Genomic DNA, 18,413 nt, shown 5'->3' with positions numbered 1-18,413 from the left:
AGAGCTCACCAGACTCGCGAGCTTCACGAGTTCACCTTTTCCTCTTTTCCAAGCAGTCGAGTTTGAAGATGAACCAGACAATCATCCATCGAGGAATCTTTTCTCTACCCGGTTTCACATACACACTTTCTGCTCTCCGAAGCAGGTAAAACCAACAGAGCCTCCGAGAGTCCGAGCGAATGAAAAACTCAGGAAGACACAGATTGCACGCACTCATCTCATCCGAGGGAAACAGAACAGGTTCGGTAAGAAAAGATATTCGATTAACGCTATTGTTGTAACGCTGCAGGCATGATATGTAAACGGCAAAAGCTATCTAACCGATAAGTGGGTTGAATCAAACGCTCCGCTTCCCACGATGCCATGCTTATCCTTTTGCTTTCTCGTCCCGATCTGATGAATCGGCTTCTATACCACACTTTGATCGGGCCGCCTCCTTTGAGAAAATCTCGAACCAGGCACACCTGGACAACCAGACTCTGCGATGGGCTGCAGGCTAGGAAGCAAGCCTCGCCCAGTTAAACGTCGTATCCTCCCCAAAGAGCAACACCGTCGTGATCCGCGCGAGCTCCTTTGCTTGCTCAGCCAGCTCATCTTCTCCCAGTGCTTGATAGATAGAGCAAAGTTCCAACCAGCCTATGGTGACCATGTCATGAGCGAAGCCCCATCGGCGCACGACGATTCTTTCGCCGGGAACAAGGACGGCCCCTTCAATAATGAAGCCTAGGCTCTCAAACGCGGCGAGAATCCGCCCAATTGTTTCGCCGGCGTCTCTCCGCCGCGGGTTGACGACGTCCAGTGCCATGAGCAAGTGGACAGGGTACATGCGAATTCTCGGGACCACGACTGGCGGATGCCGGTATGTCTTGTCGAGAAGGGTAATGATGCTTTTCCTCTTCTTGACATCAGTAGTCGCGCTGAATTTGTCGAACAGTCTCTGTCTTCGGTTTTTGACAGCAGCAGGCGTCTCTCGATCATCAACACACATAGCACATGTGCAGTCGAATCCCCAGCCATCGAACAGTCTCTGGTTCATCTTCGCCGGATCGTCCGTCTCGATGTAGCTGAGAGTAATCTCGGTATCGGCAGGCATGTCTCTCGCAGCTCGGACAATTTGCACATCTCCAATAAACGCACGCCTGCAATTAGGCTCGCAAGAATGATTGATGTACGATGCTAAAATCCACTTCGCGCTTGTCAGCAGTGTCTGGTGCGAGAAACAGCAGGAGAGGGAGAGTTTCCAGTCAATGATATGGGGAGAAAGTAGAATATATGCGTACGAGGCCCGAGGTACATAGCGATGGATCCGAGTATTCCTCAGGATTTCTGGTCTTATGTCTCGAGGTCAGAGGACTGCGAAAAGCATTGAAGTAAACTGTCCTTGCCACCAAGAATCTGGCCAGTGTCAGCCAGGATCAAATCACAAGGATCAGATATCAGAGAGCTAGAGAGGTCTTACGTGTCGACCACCGTACTACCATCGCTCGGTGGAGTCGTGTTGCTTTGGTAGTCGCCGTGATAGAGATCCTCGAAAGCGGGTTTCAGCGAGGGGTTCAGAATAAGCTGAGTCGAGATTTTGTTGATGATATGTGGGTGTGTGCCGACAGTAATCTTCTCCATGGGTACATGGAACAAATAGCACACCTCCCGCCTTCTCGTCTCCAAATCCATGGAAGATTGTTTGGCGATGTCCTCTTGGCTCATGGCGTAAGAGTAGGCGAAAGCCTTCTCGCAGAGTAGTAGATCGCCTGCCTGCACTGGCTTTGTGGTATATAACCCTCTGCCTCGACCGGCCGATGCCCGTACCTCGACCGGACCCCGATAAGTTGCAATGTCCAATCGTGGCGGGCGTCGTTTTGCTGCCTTGTAGAGGGCTTGGAAATCGTAAATTCCACTCTCTTGTTCCGCAAGGCGCAAGCGACATCGAGCGAGCTCTTGCTTTCCAATGGCACTATCCGGATACGTGCTGACAAGTCTCTGTAATACCTTCAGTGCTTCGTCAAACCTGCCGAGCCCATACAGAGCAAGTGCCCATCGATGTAGCCCCTTATCGTCGACTTTTGCCAGACACGAGATCTCGTCCATCGCAGCATCGTAAGCTTCGATTCGAAGGAATGCCAGAGCCCGGTTTCTGTGCAGCATGTCCTTTTCTTCTGATGACGGATTCGATCGAAGAGCTTTCGAGTACCTGCAAACCCGTGAGATATCGAAATGCTGGTTGGATGGTTGGAATTTACATATCGATGGCCTCATAGTAGCTCGCCTCACCAAACATCTCATTTCCCTTCATCTTCCAGTGCTCAGCAGATTTCGGCATTTTGGCAGCCTTCACCCTCCACTTCTCCGGAATCCGGGCGTCATCCTCGGCCAACCATACAATGTCTGTGGGATGGTCCACTCTGATGCAATATCCCCCCTCTTTAACGCTCGTTAAGAAAGGCTCCTTGAGGATGATAACGCCATTCTCCTTGAGAATCGTGTCAGCTCTTCGGACCGCTTCACGCTCCTGCATGATGAGGATAAACAGAATAGGGGAACCGGCTTCGTCTTCCGCGACATTCGTGACATCAGTGAGTCGTGAAGCGGTATAGGCGAACCTGAGGAGAATATAGGAGCCGCGGTGGTTGGTTTCGATCTGCAGGTCCTCGATCATGAGCTTCTTGAGCTCTCCCATGGCAGCAACAGAAGGGGGATATGGGTTTTCCATAGCCATTAGCACCACAAAATAATCGCTATGAGTATCATGCACCATGCACTCGAAAGCAATCTTATTCAACAGGTAGATACACTGTGCTCGGGATTGGTAGTCCCTTGGCCTCTCTCCCTTTCGTTGAAGCCTTTTTTCCAAAATCTGCTGGTAGTAAGCGAGACCAGATTGAAGATCCTTATGGCTAGGATCACTGGGGTCTAGGAGAGAAGACATCGTAGAAATGGGGCGTGCGGGCTGAAGATAGATATGGAGTAAAAGAGATGTTGATTGAGGAAAAGAGCGAGGCTCGAGCTATAGACATATATACATACATACTTACATACATACACGCATGGACCCGAGCTAATCTGGGTCGTGCCTTCCAATGGCTATCAGAGGCTCTTGCTCTTCAACGAAGCTGGAGACGAAAGCGAGGAGGCGTGCAGAATATGGTACGGCAACTCGAGATGGTCGCCGTGGAGGATAACTTCATGTAAATAGCTTAGACGAGGTAGTCTGATAGAGAAGAGCCGGATTTTTGTTTGCATCAAAAATAAGGGATATGTTGCAGGCCCCTAAAGCCTCGCCAAGTTCACTCAATGAGAATGCTCCGGACTCAATCTCTCAAGGTAAGCGATTATCGATGATGACAAAACAAACATCTTTTCGCTCCCAGAATAATAAGTGACTTCCAATCACGACGAAGAAAATGAGATAATAATACATTTCTTAGCAGTTGCATCTATTCTGGGCTTACCAATTCCACCAGGTTCTGGCTTGACCACAATGGTATCCTCGTCATCATCCACGTCCCTTGGGCCATCAACAACTTCCTGAAGACGATCGTCTTTCTCAAAGTCCATAGTCATGAGCAACTCACCATTGACTATCTTGCCCATGTGTGAAATCGAGAAGGTCTGATCAAGCCGTCGGAAAGATATGATAAGACGCAGAAAGTCGATAGGACTGCTATTGAACTTGCAGATTTGAGCCGCAGCGTCGTCTTGCTTGACTCGGCTCTCGGGCGAGACCCACCCGTCGGAAGACACATTCACACCCTGGGACATTCGAAAATGTTTGCTCCTCTGAGTCGGAGGTCCACCACATTGGCAGAGACGTGAGCCCGGACCGACATGGTGCTTTGGCCATAGTTCCCAGGAAAAGATTTGCCAGCCTCCTTCTGTAGAATACGGGTGCAGAGAAATGCTCCTGTAAATGCTTCGATGAGCTCGAGGCCCTGAGGAAACTCCTCCAAAATGTCTTGAGCTGTCTCCGAGAAAATGCCGAGGACTTTTTGAATGATCACCCACCGATCGGGAGAGGAACTCAATCTTTTGCTGCATCCCCAGCATGTAGATCAGCTCGAATCTAACGCTAAGAATCTCGTCCGACTCGTCTAGGATGTCTCTAGCATTTTGATAAAGCCATTGCTGAGTTCTCACCCTCACCGTACCTGTTTCGTGCATCGACTCCTGGGGTTGTCCGGGCACAGGATCATCCCCTTGCTCTTGGGGAACCAAGTCTTTGGACAAAAGATAGTCGACACCGAGCAGCTCGAATGAGAGGAGACTTTCTGGCTGTACGAGCAGGATTCCCCCAGAAGCCATACATTTATTGTACGTCTTTTGGATAAGCTTAGCACAATGCAAAGTTGGCTTCAACGATCACTAAATCAGAAGACGGTAGATGCGGCGTCCGAGGAGCCCGCCTAGCTTGCTTGCGAGTAGCTGAACATCTGCTCAGATAAAGACTTCAAGCACACAACCCGAGCAAGCTTCGAGCTATCTACCAATGTTGCAGCGACGATGGGTACGATAACAGAAGACCTGCCCAATCCCATTTCAAGCTGCATGGTCGAATTCGAGCCTGTTCTGGGAGAAATCACTTTCTCGTGCAATCTTGGCTTTTTCGGGGCGAATGAGAATGTTATTTCCAAGTTCAAGTAACAACCATTCCGGATACTCCATCGGATCCCAGTTTTTATGACCAGTGTTCGTCAACTCGTTTAATATGTCCGAGTCTCTCGCCGCAAGCTACCAGTCGTTCAGCTCACTGCATTTCCGCAATGGCCAGAGCATAGCGCGTGAACGCGACTTTCTAATCGTTGCTCAGCGCCACTGGGTTGGAGCGTGCGAGCAAACGAAGAAGGATGGAAGGCGAAAGGCGAGGAAGCACCAACGCCGTCTTCGCGTTCTTAATGATTGAAGAGCTAGAAAGTATTAATCGTGAGGATATTTGCCTGTATAAAGACTCAACGTTACCTTGCATCTTTCAAGCATGCTACTTAGCAGGTCTTCGTCGGGCTCATAGCCTTTCGAGAGATCGCAGCGCTCATGCTGAGGTGGGTGTAGATCGCGCAAGGCTGGTGCGGTAGCCCGGGCCAAAAATGTAGCAACCAATGGCTTACCGGTAGTATCGTATTTCGACTCTGCCAATGAATGTTACGAGGAATAAGATGATTCGAAATTTGTCCATCGTAGAATCCGAACTTGATAAAGCTGAGAATCTACTTGGATACTGTGGTGGAGCTGGCGTTCCTGGTCGATTTTGGCCCTGGCTTCCTAATCGTCGGCTCGCTTAGATGGGCCTCGGCTCGCTTAGGTGAGCCTCCTTAAGACTGAACCGACGATTAGTCACTTTTGGCCCTGTATCAGGCCCTACTATCACAGGCCTCTGCTCCACTAGGCACGTTTCTAGGTCACGTTTATACGCTTATATAAACGAGTAGTTGGTTCCTGCTTGAACCACCATTATCATACATACATACAATACAATACAATACTACGACGAACAGACGTCTTTCTTTCGCCCTCCTTTTCACCCACGATTCTATCATGATTATATTCTTATATATCTCTTGATTCGCGGTCAGGTATATGCTGGAGCCCGAGCCTTCACTTCATTCCTTCACAACCTGGGAGTACTTCCTCCCTGGAGACGCCTTTGCTCTAGTCCTCTCACCGGCCTCCTGCCTACCCTTCTTACGGCAATTTTCTACGGCATTGTTTGGATCCAGCACCTTCTATTTAAGCGGTTTGCCCGTAAGGATCGGCGTGCCTTACAATCTGCAAGCGGAGGCGAAGCGGAGCCCTTTTCGGCGATAGTCGCCCTCGCTTCAACGTTTGGTCAACCGTTCTTTGGGTACTTATTATTATTCTTTAACGCTTAAGGTCATCGTGATTATTGTAAATCAGTCTCTGATCACTGATGCGCCCGCTACACTCGATACTAAAGCGAAGGTCAGCGTAATCACCCACGACGCTGCGGTGAAGTTCGAAATCCCTATCGCTTACGATTAAGAGATAGGCCTTCGCACGATTACCGGTTCCTTTTCGCGCTTTATCGGTTACGCTGATAATGTTTCTGTTAATATCGGCGGAGCTACAATCCGCACTCGGTTCTATGTGATGGATTCGCCAGATTTTCGACTGATCCTCGGCTACCCCTTTATACGCAAAGCGAGGATTGGCTTTCGATACCCTTCCGACCACGAAAGCGGCTTAGTAATTGATATAATTACTAGCCTTTCTACAGGGCAAGTTACGCAAGCCAAAATGAGTGATAAGATAAGCTAGCACGATAAGGCCGTCGACCGTGTAAAGAGCAGAGTATTAGCCTGATCTACCACGAAGACTCTTCGAGCGAGAGCGGAAGCGAATCCAAAAACTAGCGACCGGCCTTGTTAAAAGCGCCGAGGTCGGTATGCTAGAAGCTTCTAGCTTTTCGTCTGGTTTCTAGGGCGAAACGTCACAGTACCGAAGGGGGGACGACCCTTCATTATCTTACTCTTCTATCACTTGGGAACAATTCATTGATGTTCTTTCGTCTACGGATTGCAATCCCTCGGCAACCAGCCAAATTGGTACCGCTGACGTTAATAACCTTATGACCCGCTGCTACGACCACATTGACCACTGGAATTCGAGCCCTTACAAGAAGTAAAATTGGGCCTGAGGATGAAACTGAAAAACCCCTCGAAACAACGGCGGAAAACAATCAAAACACACTTGGTTCACGACTGAGAACCCGAAAAACAATTATATCGAGGAGAGCTGATGCAAAACGTCTTAAACCAAATCTTTATAAGGTTATTATTTAAGGAGGTAGGAAATATCCTCTTTAATAAAGAAAAGAGCGACGCATGGGCCAAAGACCAGCGCGACAAGGAAAAAAGGGTACGGGCCGTTCTGCTTAGGAAAAGTCAATGCGAAAAACCCGAAGAGACTAGGCGATTTATAGCCGATGTCGAAGCTTACTTCAGGGCCCACCTATATTGTTTAGATACTAGCAAGCAGCAGGCTGACTTCATGGCCTCATTCTTTTATAGGGACCAACTTGACGGCTGGAGAACGCAGCTAGAACAAGGTGTTGCTAAGACCTTAGCAAATCTCAGAAAAAATCCTCACGGATTATCATGCCAACGATTACGCCAGGAATAGCCAGGTGGCTCGCTCTCTCAATTCATTCCATATGAGAGATCAGCTTGTCAGAAGGTAGCTCTGAAGACAGGTAAAGATAGAATAGTAGGAGTGTAGAAGTATGTATTGGTAGTGAACTGATCTCTGGGGCTCTGCTCTAAGGAGCACCCTCGGATCAGTATATAGATATAACTCTACGCTACTACTAGAATAAGACTCCTTGATGTCCTGGACTTAGATACGATGCGAGCTTATGATACGCATTCTCAGAATCTTTTTTTAACTTGTCGGGTCCTCATCTTGGTTATACCGTAGGTGTAGCGGAGGCTTCCCGGTGGTTGAACGGATATTGGGTATCCGAGTGGAGGATTCCTGTCGGGCGTGGCATGGTAATCCTGTGAGGTATTATTGTCACGCATGACACGGTGTGAAGACCACCCTCGATTCGCTCCTTGCGTAAGTCAACAGAGTATATGTGGAATGAAAGAGCTCTATCTAGCATATACCTGACTGCGAATCAAGAGATGTATATGTATATAATCATAGTAGAATCGTGGGTGGAAAGAAGGGGGAATAGAAGACGTCGATTCGTCGTAGTATTGTATTGTATATATATATATATGATGATGGTAATTCAAGGAGGAACCAACTACTCGTCCATATAAGCGTATGCACGTGACCTAGCACCGTGCTTAGTGGAGCAGAAACACGTGATAATAAAGCCTGATGTAAGGGCAAAAGTAGACCAAGAAGCCAGGGCCGAAATAGATCAGGAACGCCAGCTCCACCACAATACTCGGGCCATTTCTTCTCGAATCGCATCTTAGAACCAGGCTGTGATCCGTGAACGATGCAACCGAACTGGGCCCACTACTCGAATGGACGAGAAAGATCGGTCGGTGTATGGGGTTAAGCGACAAGACCATTTTTCTACCTGCAAGAAAGTCAGCATTGCAGTCGAACTGATACAAGACAGAGCAAGGTTGGAAGATGAAGAATCCAAAGACGTGATGTGAGCGCAGGAATTCTGATGTGAGCTTGGGGCAAAGGATTTTTTTTTGTTTTTTTTTTCGGCTCAATGATCCACAATGACCATGTGAATCTGCCCACTGCCACCCTTGCTAACACGATACTGTGTCACGGATTCAACAGCCGGCAAGCTTTAACTGTTGAAATCTAGGATGGGACGTCTGTACGTACCAATGTTGCAATGTGGCAGGCACCAAACTCCCGAGGACTGTTGGGGATAGAATCTCTCGCTTCGTCGTAAACAACATCGTGGGTCGGTGTAAACTGCTCTGCTCCATGTCCAGAAACGATTTCGTGCCGGCGGCAAGTCTGAGACCATGAAGGGCCTCTTCGGATCCGGTGCGGAATATAAGGGGATCAGGAAGGCAGGGAGATGTCAGCGCATGAAGATATAACTTGAATAGCCTCGAACGTAAGTTGCCGTTATCGGTGAGCAATCTGTTATTATGTTAGCAGGCACCTCCACGAGTTTCCGCGAGCCCGAAGCCGAATTTGAACGTACCCGAGGTCCTTATCGATCACAAACTGGTGATAGAAAACCTTGTCACCTCGACTTGTAGCAATTTCTACGCGCACATGGTCAAGGTGTGGATGGTAACTTACAGATCCGTGGAGGACGATTGCCACGCGTCCGTGTTTCTCTGTCTCTGAGGACCAGTTTTGTCCGCAGGCCATGCAAAGTTCCCACATCTTGTCTGATGATCAAGATGTCAGCAAATGTTCGGATTTGAGGGTCTCAGAGTAGTTCCAGGAGTTTATTGTGCTTGCACGTTATCCACAATGTGGCCCCGGAATTGCCGGCTCTCAAGCCCTGTGTGTCGTAATTGAAGGCGATGACCGCTGCGCAACACCGCAAAAGCGTGGTATTCGTGTATATTCAGGCCGTCAGGGCAAGACCATTGTCCAGAAATCACTTCGTTCGAAGTATGATTGGTACCGCTGGGAGCATATTGAAGTGGAAAATAAATAGATGATTATGCGATCTTCAATGAACAATTTTTTTGAATATGTCGTATTTGCCAAGATTTTCAGCGGTCAAGTGTTTAAGACAACGAATCTTGCATAGCAAGTTTTGATCGGTTTTCGAGGCAGGCAATTTCTTCGGTGGCTTCGAACACTACTACTGCTCTGCCTGCGGTTTGAGCCAAGGGCCTAGTTTTCAAGACGAATTCCAGTCTGTCAACATTCTGCTTGACGTAGTCTTTCAGACCCTCGTACTTATTAAGAGTCAGGCTTTTTCACCGCGACTAGGGGACCGGTAAAGGGTTCAGCACATCAGCTAGAATCTGATACGAAATAGAACGCCAGCTGCGGATAAAGCTAGGAATGTCGAGCTCAAAAACAGCTGCTTTTGCTGCAGGCTCTAATAAGGGAGCCCAAGGCGCATCCTCCTTGATGAAGAAACCCAGTTTCATGATACGTCGCGCAATCTTTGCAAGCATAACATGAATTTTGTCGCTGGAAACGTCAGCAGTCACTGCCCGTTCGAGAGCGGTAGCTGTGAAATAGATCATGAATATCTCGTAGCGCTTCTGGTCGGCGAGCGTTGTCTGCAGTGACACTTTGAGCAACAGCCAGCGTGGCGAGCGACGGAACGGTTTTGGGCCACTTCCAAAAATGCCCTCGTCCTTAGTACGTTTGTGGATCCGAGAAATAGCGACGGGTGAGCCGAGACCACGTAAAATACCAGGCAGCTTAAGAACAGGAATCTGATTAGTCGCCTCCTCGTATTACGCTATCGAGAGAGCTCGTTCTTTAGGCAAAGATAGGGCAATTTAAAGGAACATGTTGCAGCTCCGAGAACAGAAATGGGCATGGCTTAACTCATCATTCCGTGATAAAATGCGGAGACACCCCATCTCTGGGAGCATGACCGGGAAATTTGCTTATAGATTCGTCGATTCCCTCACTTTCCAAAGCAAAGAGCGTTTCGGTAAGAACATCGCGGAAGCCGGGTGTTGACACTTTTGTTTGGTCTACCGCGATTGCTGCTCCGGGGAAGCTTCTCACCAGCCTCCCTACTGTGCTCATAAGGACCGGTGACTTCGCGGAAAGCTCGAAGCTTTCGAATTGGAACCTTTGCGGAAGTTTCCGAATCAGGAGGCCGGCGTTCCGTTCTGCTGCGCGATGTGAGAGCCAAGACTTCTTTCGAGCGCATCAATAGAGATAATAAAGAAAAAAAGAGCCTGGAGATGACTGCATCGTATATACCTCTTTCTACCATATCGTGAAGCTTCTGGCCAAGGGTTTTGACTGGACCTGCGCGGACGCCACGGTCCAAAAGAATGGACAGCATTGAGGGAAGCCTAATCCAAGCATGTAAGAACGAGCCGTGCTTGATCAGGTTCGGGTGGATAAACATCCATTGCCCGTCCGGGCCAGCCTGCAGCAAGCATCCGGCCGGCTCAACTTATTGCTTCCCCAGCAGCTGGGCCGCGGCGCGAAACGACTGCCGGTCTCCCCCCCCCCCCCCCCATGAAGCCGTAGATCTCGTCGTGGTGGAGCGCCAGGTACTCCACCACCTACAGCAGGTCCTGGTGCCGGGATCGCGAGATCACCATCTGCCCCGACTCGCCTTCGTACTCGTTTCCGGCAAGGCTGTCCGACGAGCCGCCAGATCGGACTGGACGGGTGTAATTTGTGTAGTCCAGCCAGAGCAGCAGGCCCGTCTCTTCTTAGGCCTTGCTCTCGAATAGGGACCCCGGGTCCGCAACGAGGATGGAATCGGTATTCAAATACAAGATCTCGTTAAGACTCGACTGCTGCATCGCCGCTCTTTTGACCTAGAAGTCTCTTTAGCCGTCGGCTTTCTGAACGCCTTTTACGACCTTGAAGGTTACGTTCTCGGCACCGCTATTCAGATCGGAGCCCTTCGCGCATGTCTAGAGCTCGAAAAGCATCTCTTTGTTAGCTGGCGAGCGCTCGCTTTGGAAATGGATATTATCTCGACCGAGAGAGTGCAGCTATAGGAGCGCAGGAATCGTATCGAAGTCCGCACTCGGATCACGGCATCGTGGTCTTCGGCCGCCATCACGATGCCTTTGCCGCCGTGCTTACGCTTAAAGGCGGTCGCTTTCTCTTTCTTCTTTTGTTTTTGCAAATATTCCGCGATCTTTCGACGCCATTTTGTGATCTGAGACGATGGTAGATCCCGCTATTGCTGTGCGTTGTCACGTACGGATCTTACATCGAAGTTGACGCTCGTCGTCGGGCAGCTCGGCGTGCTTGCCTCTACCGACTCGTCGTACCGGTATGTCTAAAGCGGCAGCGCTAAAACCCGCCGAGCCACATCGACCCGTGATTTATTTGCTGGAGCAAAAGTAGAACTGGGAGCGTTTTTAGAATAGAAGGAATCGTGTATTGTTTCGGGCATATAATCGAGGATCTTTATCCGATTCCAAAAAAGGATTAAAACGACGAGCGTAGCAAGAAAGCCGGTGGCTGTCAGGAGTTCTTAGTCAGGTGGGCTAACTAAGTACGTTCTAAATATGTTCTATATATAGTAGAATAGCTATCTGAGGAGCGTTCTCAGTTATTGTGCCTTTTTGAGCTGTTCAGCCCAGTGGTGAAGCTATTCAACTATTGGCTCCTAACAGCTAGTGGATCCTAACACCAAGAGAAATGAAAAGAAGCGGAAGGATATTGTGTGACAACCTTAACCGATTACTCGAGAAACTCGCGGGATCAGGGGAATCACATGAATGCAAGAGAGTTTCTCAAAGTAATAACTTACGTAGTAGAATCAATGACTACCGAGAGTAGAGGTTGAAGGGACCTGAGAGCTAGTAGTAAATACAAGAGGTTGACATGTCAACCTAGATAGTGATGACCGGGCCAGAACTGGCGTGTTATCACATGTTGGAGATATGCTAGAAAAGCTAGCAACGCGTTACTTAACCTTGTTCTGCTTGCGATAAGACTGGCCATAATTGCAGAAACAAAACTGCGTGCCTTGCGCAGCGTAAACTATTAGAATATTCAATTGATTCTGCTCTTGCTCCGCTATTTTCTGACATCTGTAAGTACGTCTCTTCGCGATTTTATACGAATGGCTTCTTTTCTGGCCGATTATTTCCCTCATGTTTACCCTCAGCCCTACCGTACGCGCACAAGGGAAACATTGGCTGGCATAAAGCGGCATTCATTTTTGAGTGTGAAAGCATGTGGAATCTTTTGAGGCTATGCATATGCGTTTGAAACCGTATAACCGAGACCTCCGTATACGAAGAAGCGGCGTATTACGAGTACTACGTACTTAGTACTACTACGTAGTACTATATGTACCCCCATGTTGAAAGGGCGATCGTGAAACTTTGCAAGGGCTCTTACTGTGGCTTGGACTAACAAACCTACTGTATCGCGATCGACAGTACTAGCTATGAAAAGTACTACTATCTTTAAGCAAGCACTACGTATAACGTCACAGGCGTAAATGTTACACCCTGAGGCTAGGGTAACCAAGAGGTTTAAAGTGGAGGCTTAGACCTTTAAGGCTTCCTCAGGCCGTCACACTTAAGGCCTGTACCGTGGGGTATTTAACCTGTGCAGTGGAGTTGACAGTATTTTGAGCCATTCAGAAACCACCGCTTAACGATTTATGGAGCAGAACTGGGCCAACCCTTTAAACAAGGGGGCTGAAATGTACGTAGTACTTAATAGCAGTCGATAAGATAAGCAGGTCGGCAGATCAACGATCGTTGTCTTTTGAAACCGTCCATCTTACTGTACTACTTCGTACTAAAATCTTCGCTGTAACGCTAACTCTATTTATATTTAGAACAACCGAGTAAGTTCACTCGGCTTCAGAATCCGTTTATTTTAATACTGTAGATCGAATGCTAAAAGGACATCTGGCTGCATTGCACTTTAGAAGGCCAAGTATTGCTATGATTTGAATGCTCGAAGGACAGCTAGCTGTATCCGGCCAAAGGAAGCTGTCATTATAGATTATATAGCTACGAATATGATCCCGTGAAAGTCCGGAGACTTGCCCCGGGGCTTGCGGAAGGCCGCGAATTTTCGCTTACAGTACGGCCGGTGGCTGAAGGGTTCACATCTTATTACATAATTTTAGAGTGTAACATGTTTAAAGGCCTCCGGAAGGCAGCCTTATTTACTCTGTACACCAGGACCGTTGCGAAGCGAGGTCCCCTGGCCCCCGGGAGCTTTGCGGAGGGCCGCCAGGGAATACCAGACCTCCGCCCCCAACCCCCCAACTAGTACGTACCGTACGTACTATCACCCCCGCCCCCCCCTGAATGTTTATCGGACCCAGCTTGGCCTCATACGTAGTACGACGTAGTAGTACGTAGAGCCGTGCGCGGTGGAGCCAGCCAAGTAGAGAAGCGAGAAAAGAGGATTACTCAGCCAGCAAAATCCAACGTCGAGAATTTGGTAAAGGTCGGAATTAAGCGAATTTCAATGTTTTCGTCCCTTTTTTAATTTGTTTTGATTTAATTTCGTCTTAATAGATATGTTTAAATATCAATTGCGGTTCAATCTGTACTTTCTATCACTTTCGACCAATTTCCATATTCGGTTCTACGTATACGATTTCTTTTGCAATTGCTTCGTGCTTTTAGCTTATCTATCGTCATAGATTTCTTTCCCATTCGTGCTACTTTAGGAATAAGCTTATCGTTGCCCCATTTTCTTTTTAAGACGCTTTTAGCGCTTCTTTTAGAACTAGAGCTAGCTTGAGAGCTGAAAGAGGTATTTGCTGAAAGCGGACCTAGTGGTTTTGGTGGTTGTGATGGAATTTCAAAGGTGGGCAAAGACATGTTGGCATATCAAGATGTAATAGCAATGCAATTCTATTCATTTTAGCTGCTCAAACACTATAGGTTTTGATACTTGGCATTTCTGAGTCATCAATTCCTGCCAATCGCTCACTTGTCGCCGTTGCCCGTCTCCACCACGCATGGCTTGCCCAGGTCTCATATAAGGCAGAGGATACGGTACCGGTAGTTTCCATCCACTAACCTCCCTCCCTCCGAAATACATTAAGCTCAACCCTGTTGTCGAAGAAGAGCAGTCCAACTGCCTGATAAATCTCAGCTTCAAAGTGAAGTCCAACCACAACCTATTCCGTCGCTAATCCCATGCTTGTTATAGCTTCGCAATAAGCAAAGCGAGCGAGCGGATAAGGCCTTTCTTTATTGTAGCTAGTTCCAAGCGCAAGGAACTTCGAGGACCACGCCAGGTGCGACTTTGTAGCCCGTAACAACCTTCGGGTTTAGTCGCTGCAAAGCTAAAGTATCTATGCAGAAATCCATCGCAATAAGTGCCAAGTCGTCGCTTTCGACGACCGTATAATACCCATATCCCTGGCCCGGGATCCTAGAGCAATCGCGCTTTCGAGCTTGGCAAGGAACTTTGAGAATTTCTCCTGGTTTAGAAGAGGAGCCAGGGTTCATTTTTTTTAGCTCGGGTAGATTGGTGCAAAAGTCAGCCGCGATGTTCTCCCAAAGGTCGGATTCTGTCAAAGTGTAACAGCCGGTGCCGGCGACGTCACTAGTGGTGTCGGGCGTGCAAGTTCGACGGAAAGCGGTTGCAGCGCCGAAGAAGGAGGCGAGCAAAAAGAGGTTGTTATTGAAACGCATAGTAAGGTTGGTAAATAAAGGTGATCGATCGTTTTAACGAATGAAGTTTAACGAGTGAAGTTTAACGAGTGAAGTTTAACGAATGAAGTTTAACGAATGAAGCTTGTAAGAAGATTGTAAAGCACTGTAACGAGAGTGTATGATAAAATGGAAAATAAAAATGTAGAGAGGAACAGCTCTGGTTATATAGTTATGACTGCGAAGTGGCTCGGCAATTTCGCATATATACTGATTATCGCTATGATAGTATAAAAATACCAGCAGTACGTAATCGTCGGCTCGCTTACATCCTTTTCAGTCTTAAAGGATATACGCAGTACTACGTGTAGCAGATATTGAGTATGGCTAGCTAGCTAAGCGATCCAAAATAAGCAGCAAGACAGGCAATTCGAAGCTAGCTTCGCAAGTCTCCACGCACAGTCAGCAACAGCACAAGGGAGTCCAAGCTGCGTCAAACGTCAACCAAGTCTGGCAGATGGAGAGAAAAGGACGGGGAGGACGTACCTACTACGTAGATAGTAAGTACCAAGTGAAACAACACCCGCTTCGTCAGGCTGAAGAGCTTGTGGGTGGGTACCCGTGCGGCCCATGTCGAAAGTCGTCCTAAATATAGAGTCGGATTTTTCTAAAATAAGTATACCCACGATACAGGCGTAATTTATACATCCTTGAGGGTGCCTCAAAATCTTGAATGTCTAATTTAAAGCCCCTGATTACCCTACCCTCAAGGGTGTAACCATTACGCCTGCGACGTACTAGGTAGTACGTAGTAAAATACTACGTACGACGCATAGCCAAGCATACAGAGCCTTAAGTACGCCAGCCTCTTTCCCCGGTTTAAGAAGATCAACGCCTGCGGTGGGGACAGACATGCTGGCCAGACGAGTCCGGAGAACTACCGCTCAAACATCAGTTCACGAAACCTGACAAGGCTCAGCAGGATCGAGCTTTCAAGTTGTTGCGATGCTGCTGCTGAGGGTAGCCGTACGTAGTACTATCTTTGGGGAGGACCTCCCTGGGGTGGGCCGTACTGATTGTTGGGAAGAGGGAGGATAGGTATATAGGTATAAAGACATGCTGATACGGAAGGGCACTAGAAGCATGATCTAATGGCCAAGACTGATTCACAGATGATTTCCAGTATCCAGACTTCGAGAAGAATCGATAGAGTTTCATAAAGTACAGTAGAAGGGACTCCTGGTACAACTGCCGGTGCGTAGTACGTATATGAAAGACTAATACAGTATACGAAGGGCACGGGGGCCTTTAGGTTTTGTCGCCGTCCTTTTCTGCCAGCTACTACGTAGTAGATCCCAAAATTCACTGATTGACTGGCCAGAAAAGGCGGTGAATAAAATTTAAGGCCTTATAACCTCCGCATTTAAAATTTTTATAGTTGATGTGCTACTTAATTTGAAACGCCTTAAGCTTTCCGTATATATTAATACGACTTGGCGAAAAGAATCTTCAAAGTCTGTATATCCGTAATATCCGTAAGCTTGAAGGAAAAAGTACTTATATCTCTCTCTAAAGTCCGACAATCCAGCCCATTAGCAATTCTTCACTGTCTATCAAAACCTCTATTCAAGTCTCTCAGAAACCCCCCCTCCTCTTCTATCCTTACGTCACTATCAATCCATCAAAATGAAGTTCACGAACGCTATCGTCGCCACAGCTCTTCTTGCATCCTCTTCTGTGGTCGCAGGACCTACTCCTCCTATCGCCGCTAGACAAATAAAACAAGAGATCAGTCTTTGCCTCCAGAAGGACTTTGTCGACTGCCATGATTTAGCATTCAACGATAGCGAATGCAGTAAGAAAGACACCTCCTTACATATACTGATGAAAGAGCTCAAGCTAACAAAAGTCTTCAAGTGAACTTCTATGCCGGCGTCTCGATCTTCAACGATGCCATCTCTTCTTACGATACCAAAGGATTTGAGTGCCATTTCTGGTAGTAAGTGAACATCGATCGACCGTTCTGTTGTCGTTATCCTTTTTTTTTTTTTTTTTTTTTTTACTACTATATCACATATATCTAAATAAACAAATTCGCTAATCATGATGAAAATGATAAATAGCGACTTGAATTGCGGTGAATCGGCAACGTTCATGGCCAATGGCCGAAGTGCCAGCATCTACGATGACGGCTCGAACTACCTATTCGATGACAAGATCAGCTCTATGATGTGCAGGAACGTCCAGTTCAAGTAGAAGACTCGTTCTTTCCTTCAGTAAGGTGGTCGGTCGGTCGGTCGATCGGTCGATCGGTCGGTCCTTCGACGGTAGTTCGGTTCATCTCGCACGCTTTGAGAAGACCGGATCATACATACGGACGGAGCTGGGATCTCAATTCATTCGTTTGAAGCAGAAGTGTTATGCGGAAGAGCCATGCTCTCGGGCATGCAAAATAAGGGCTCCGCGTAAGCTGGTATTATGTCGCAGCTAATGCATGCTTGGGGCTCTGTATAAGGCATAGCTCATACGGCCCCGCTTAATGGGCGCAGTAGTGTACTAAAATGTACATCTTCTTTACAGCCACTCGTTTGGATACAATTACATACTTTTTATTGAGTCTACGGAATCTTTTTTTTTTTTTTTGGCCTCGGTGAACAGTTTGCACTCTCAGAAGGATCAGCTTTAACCGGGATTCGATTTCTATTGCTCTCTTTCCATTATGATCCTCTTACGATCCGGCTATTGTATCTCACGCTAACTATTCTCCCTCTCCCTCTCCCTCTCCTTCTCTTAAATGACCTTTTTCTTTTCTTTTCTTATTCTCGGCTGACTCCGGTCCGGCCTCGACTCCCGTCGCTATGTGACTTGAACAGCTCGCTTCTAGCTAGCTATAGCAGTCTGTACTTGCTTGACTTTCCCTTTGTGGTTTTCCCTTGATGAAAGGTTTCTTTCTATGTGATCCATCCTATCTGTAAGGGAAGGGCGCATGCGACAGTAGCCTTCGCTACAGCATTATGAATTGCTTTCTAGGGCTTTCTTGTATGTAACTCCTTAGCTTAGCACGTCGCCGTACCTCATGGGAGGTCTTAGGGCGGCAGGCTTCGCCTGCTACCCGCCCGACGTAAATAAATACAACAACAACAACAACAACAACAAAAATCTCCTTCTCTCAATCAAGAGATCAATCAACCGAAAGCCAAGTATGAAAGGGGCAACCCCCCTCCTTAGACCCCTTATCTTATTATTGGTAACACAGCTGTTGGTGGTATTGACTAGTCAATTGGATTATAGTTGTGATAATGGTTGGTATTGCTATGAGTAGTTGTGACGGTTCCATACGGGAACTGTAGGCGCACGGGCCACTGCCATTCGCTCGCGTTCTTTCCATTCTCGACTGCCACCTTAGCCTTTACAATCCGATATCAGCAGTTCTCTACTTGTAATAAGGAACGCTTTGATTATAACGTATATAGTTTTCTCGTCCCGAAGTTTACTCGAACTTCTCGGAATCGACTTCCTTCAAATCCAATTCCTTTCTTATTCTCTATCAATCCCTCCTTCAATTTCAACCTTCAAGATATTAAATTACTATGGAGAAAAGTCTTGAGTGCTTCATTCGGTACGGCTTTCGTGATGTGGTCAGCTAGGTTCGATTTCCTATCGATCCAGCGTATCTCCGCCATCTCTTTGCGTTCGTTCGTATGATTAGCGCAAGGC

The 18,413-nt window shown here is 47.6% G+C and overlaps 5 protein-coding genes across 5 annotated transcripts; 1 reads left to right on the top strand and 4 right to left on the bottom strand.

The window, feature by feature from the left end:
- Nucleotides 1-496: 496 nt before the first annotated feature.
- On the bottom strand, nucleotides 497-2,923 carry L3040_001187 (uncharacterized protein; the record flags this gene model as incomplete). The annotated part of the gene is made up of 4 exons (XM_007293201.1): nucleotides 497-1,186; nucleotides 1,281-1,395; nucleotides 1,460-2,188; nucleotides 2,238-2,923. 4 exons carry the CDS (start codon nucleotides 2,921-2,923, stop codon nucleotides 497-499), a joined length of 2,220 nt encoding a protein of 739 aa, XP_007293263.1.
- Nucleotides 2,924-3,081: 158 nt separating this feature from the next.
- L3040_001186 (uncharacterized protein) lies at nucleotides 3,082-4,296 on the bottom strand (the record flags this gene model as incomplete). Its single annotated transcript, XM_066155457.1, has 4 exons — nucleotides 3,082-3,176; nucleotides 3,447-3,747; nucleotides 3,819-3,926; nucleotides 4,000-4,296. 4 exons carry the CDS (start codon nucleotides 4,294-4,296, stop codon nucleotides 3,082-3,084), a joined length of 801 nt encoding a protein of 266 aa, XP_066013469.1.
- Nucleotides 4,297-8,037: 3,741 nt separating this feature from the next.
- L3040_001185 (uncharacterized protein) lies at nucleotides 8,038-8,826 on the bottom strand (the record flags this gene model as incomplete). The annotated part of the gene is made up of 4 exons (XM_066155456.1): nucleotides 8,038-8,041; nucleotides 8,308-8,574; nucleotides 8,639-8,661; nucleotides 8,740-8,826. The coding sequence occupies 4 exons, from the start codon at nucleotides 8,824-8,826 to the stop codon at nucleotides 8,038-8,040; spliced, it is 381 nt and encodes a 126-aa protein (XP_066013468.1).
- A 5,474-nt stretch (nucleotides 8,827-14,300) lies between these two features.
- Nucleotides 14,301-14,738, bottom strand: L3040_001184 (uncharacterized protein; the record flags this gene model as incomplete). The annotated part of the gene is made up of 1 exon (XM_007293197.1): nucleotides 14,301-14,738. One exon carries the CDS (start codon nucleotides 14,736-14,738, stop codon nucleotides 14,301-14,303), a length of 438 nt encoding a protein of 145 aa, XP_007293259.1.
- A 1,644-nt stretch (nucleotides 14,739-16,382) lies between these two features.
- On the top strand, nucleotides 16,383-16,952 carry L3040_001183 (uncharacterized protein; the record flags this gene model as incomplete). Its single annotated transcript, XM_007293196.1, has 3 exons — nucleotides 16,383-16,551; nucleotides 16,614-16,695; nucleotides 16,820-16,952. The coding sequence occupies 3 exons, from the start codon at nucleotides 16,383-16,385 to the stop codon at nucleotides 16,950-16,952; spliced, it is 384 nt and encodes a 127-aa protein (XP_007293258.1).
- Between the last annotated feature and the right edge of the window lie 1,461 nt (nucleotides 16,953-18,413).

This window comes from Drepanopeziza brunnea (assembly GCF_022702325.1).
Source record: "Drepanopeziza brunnea f. sp. 'multigermtubi' strain 214-2 chromosome Unknown ctg1, whole genome shotgun sequence".
Lineage (NCBI taxonomy): Eukaryota > Fungi > Ascomycota > Leotiomycetes > Helotiales > Drepanopezizaceae > Drepanopeziza > Drepanopeziza brunnea.
This window is presented reverse-complemented; position numbering and strand designations above follow the sequence as displayed.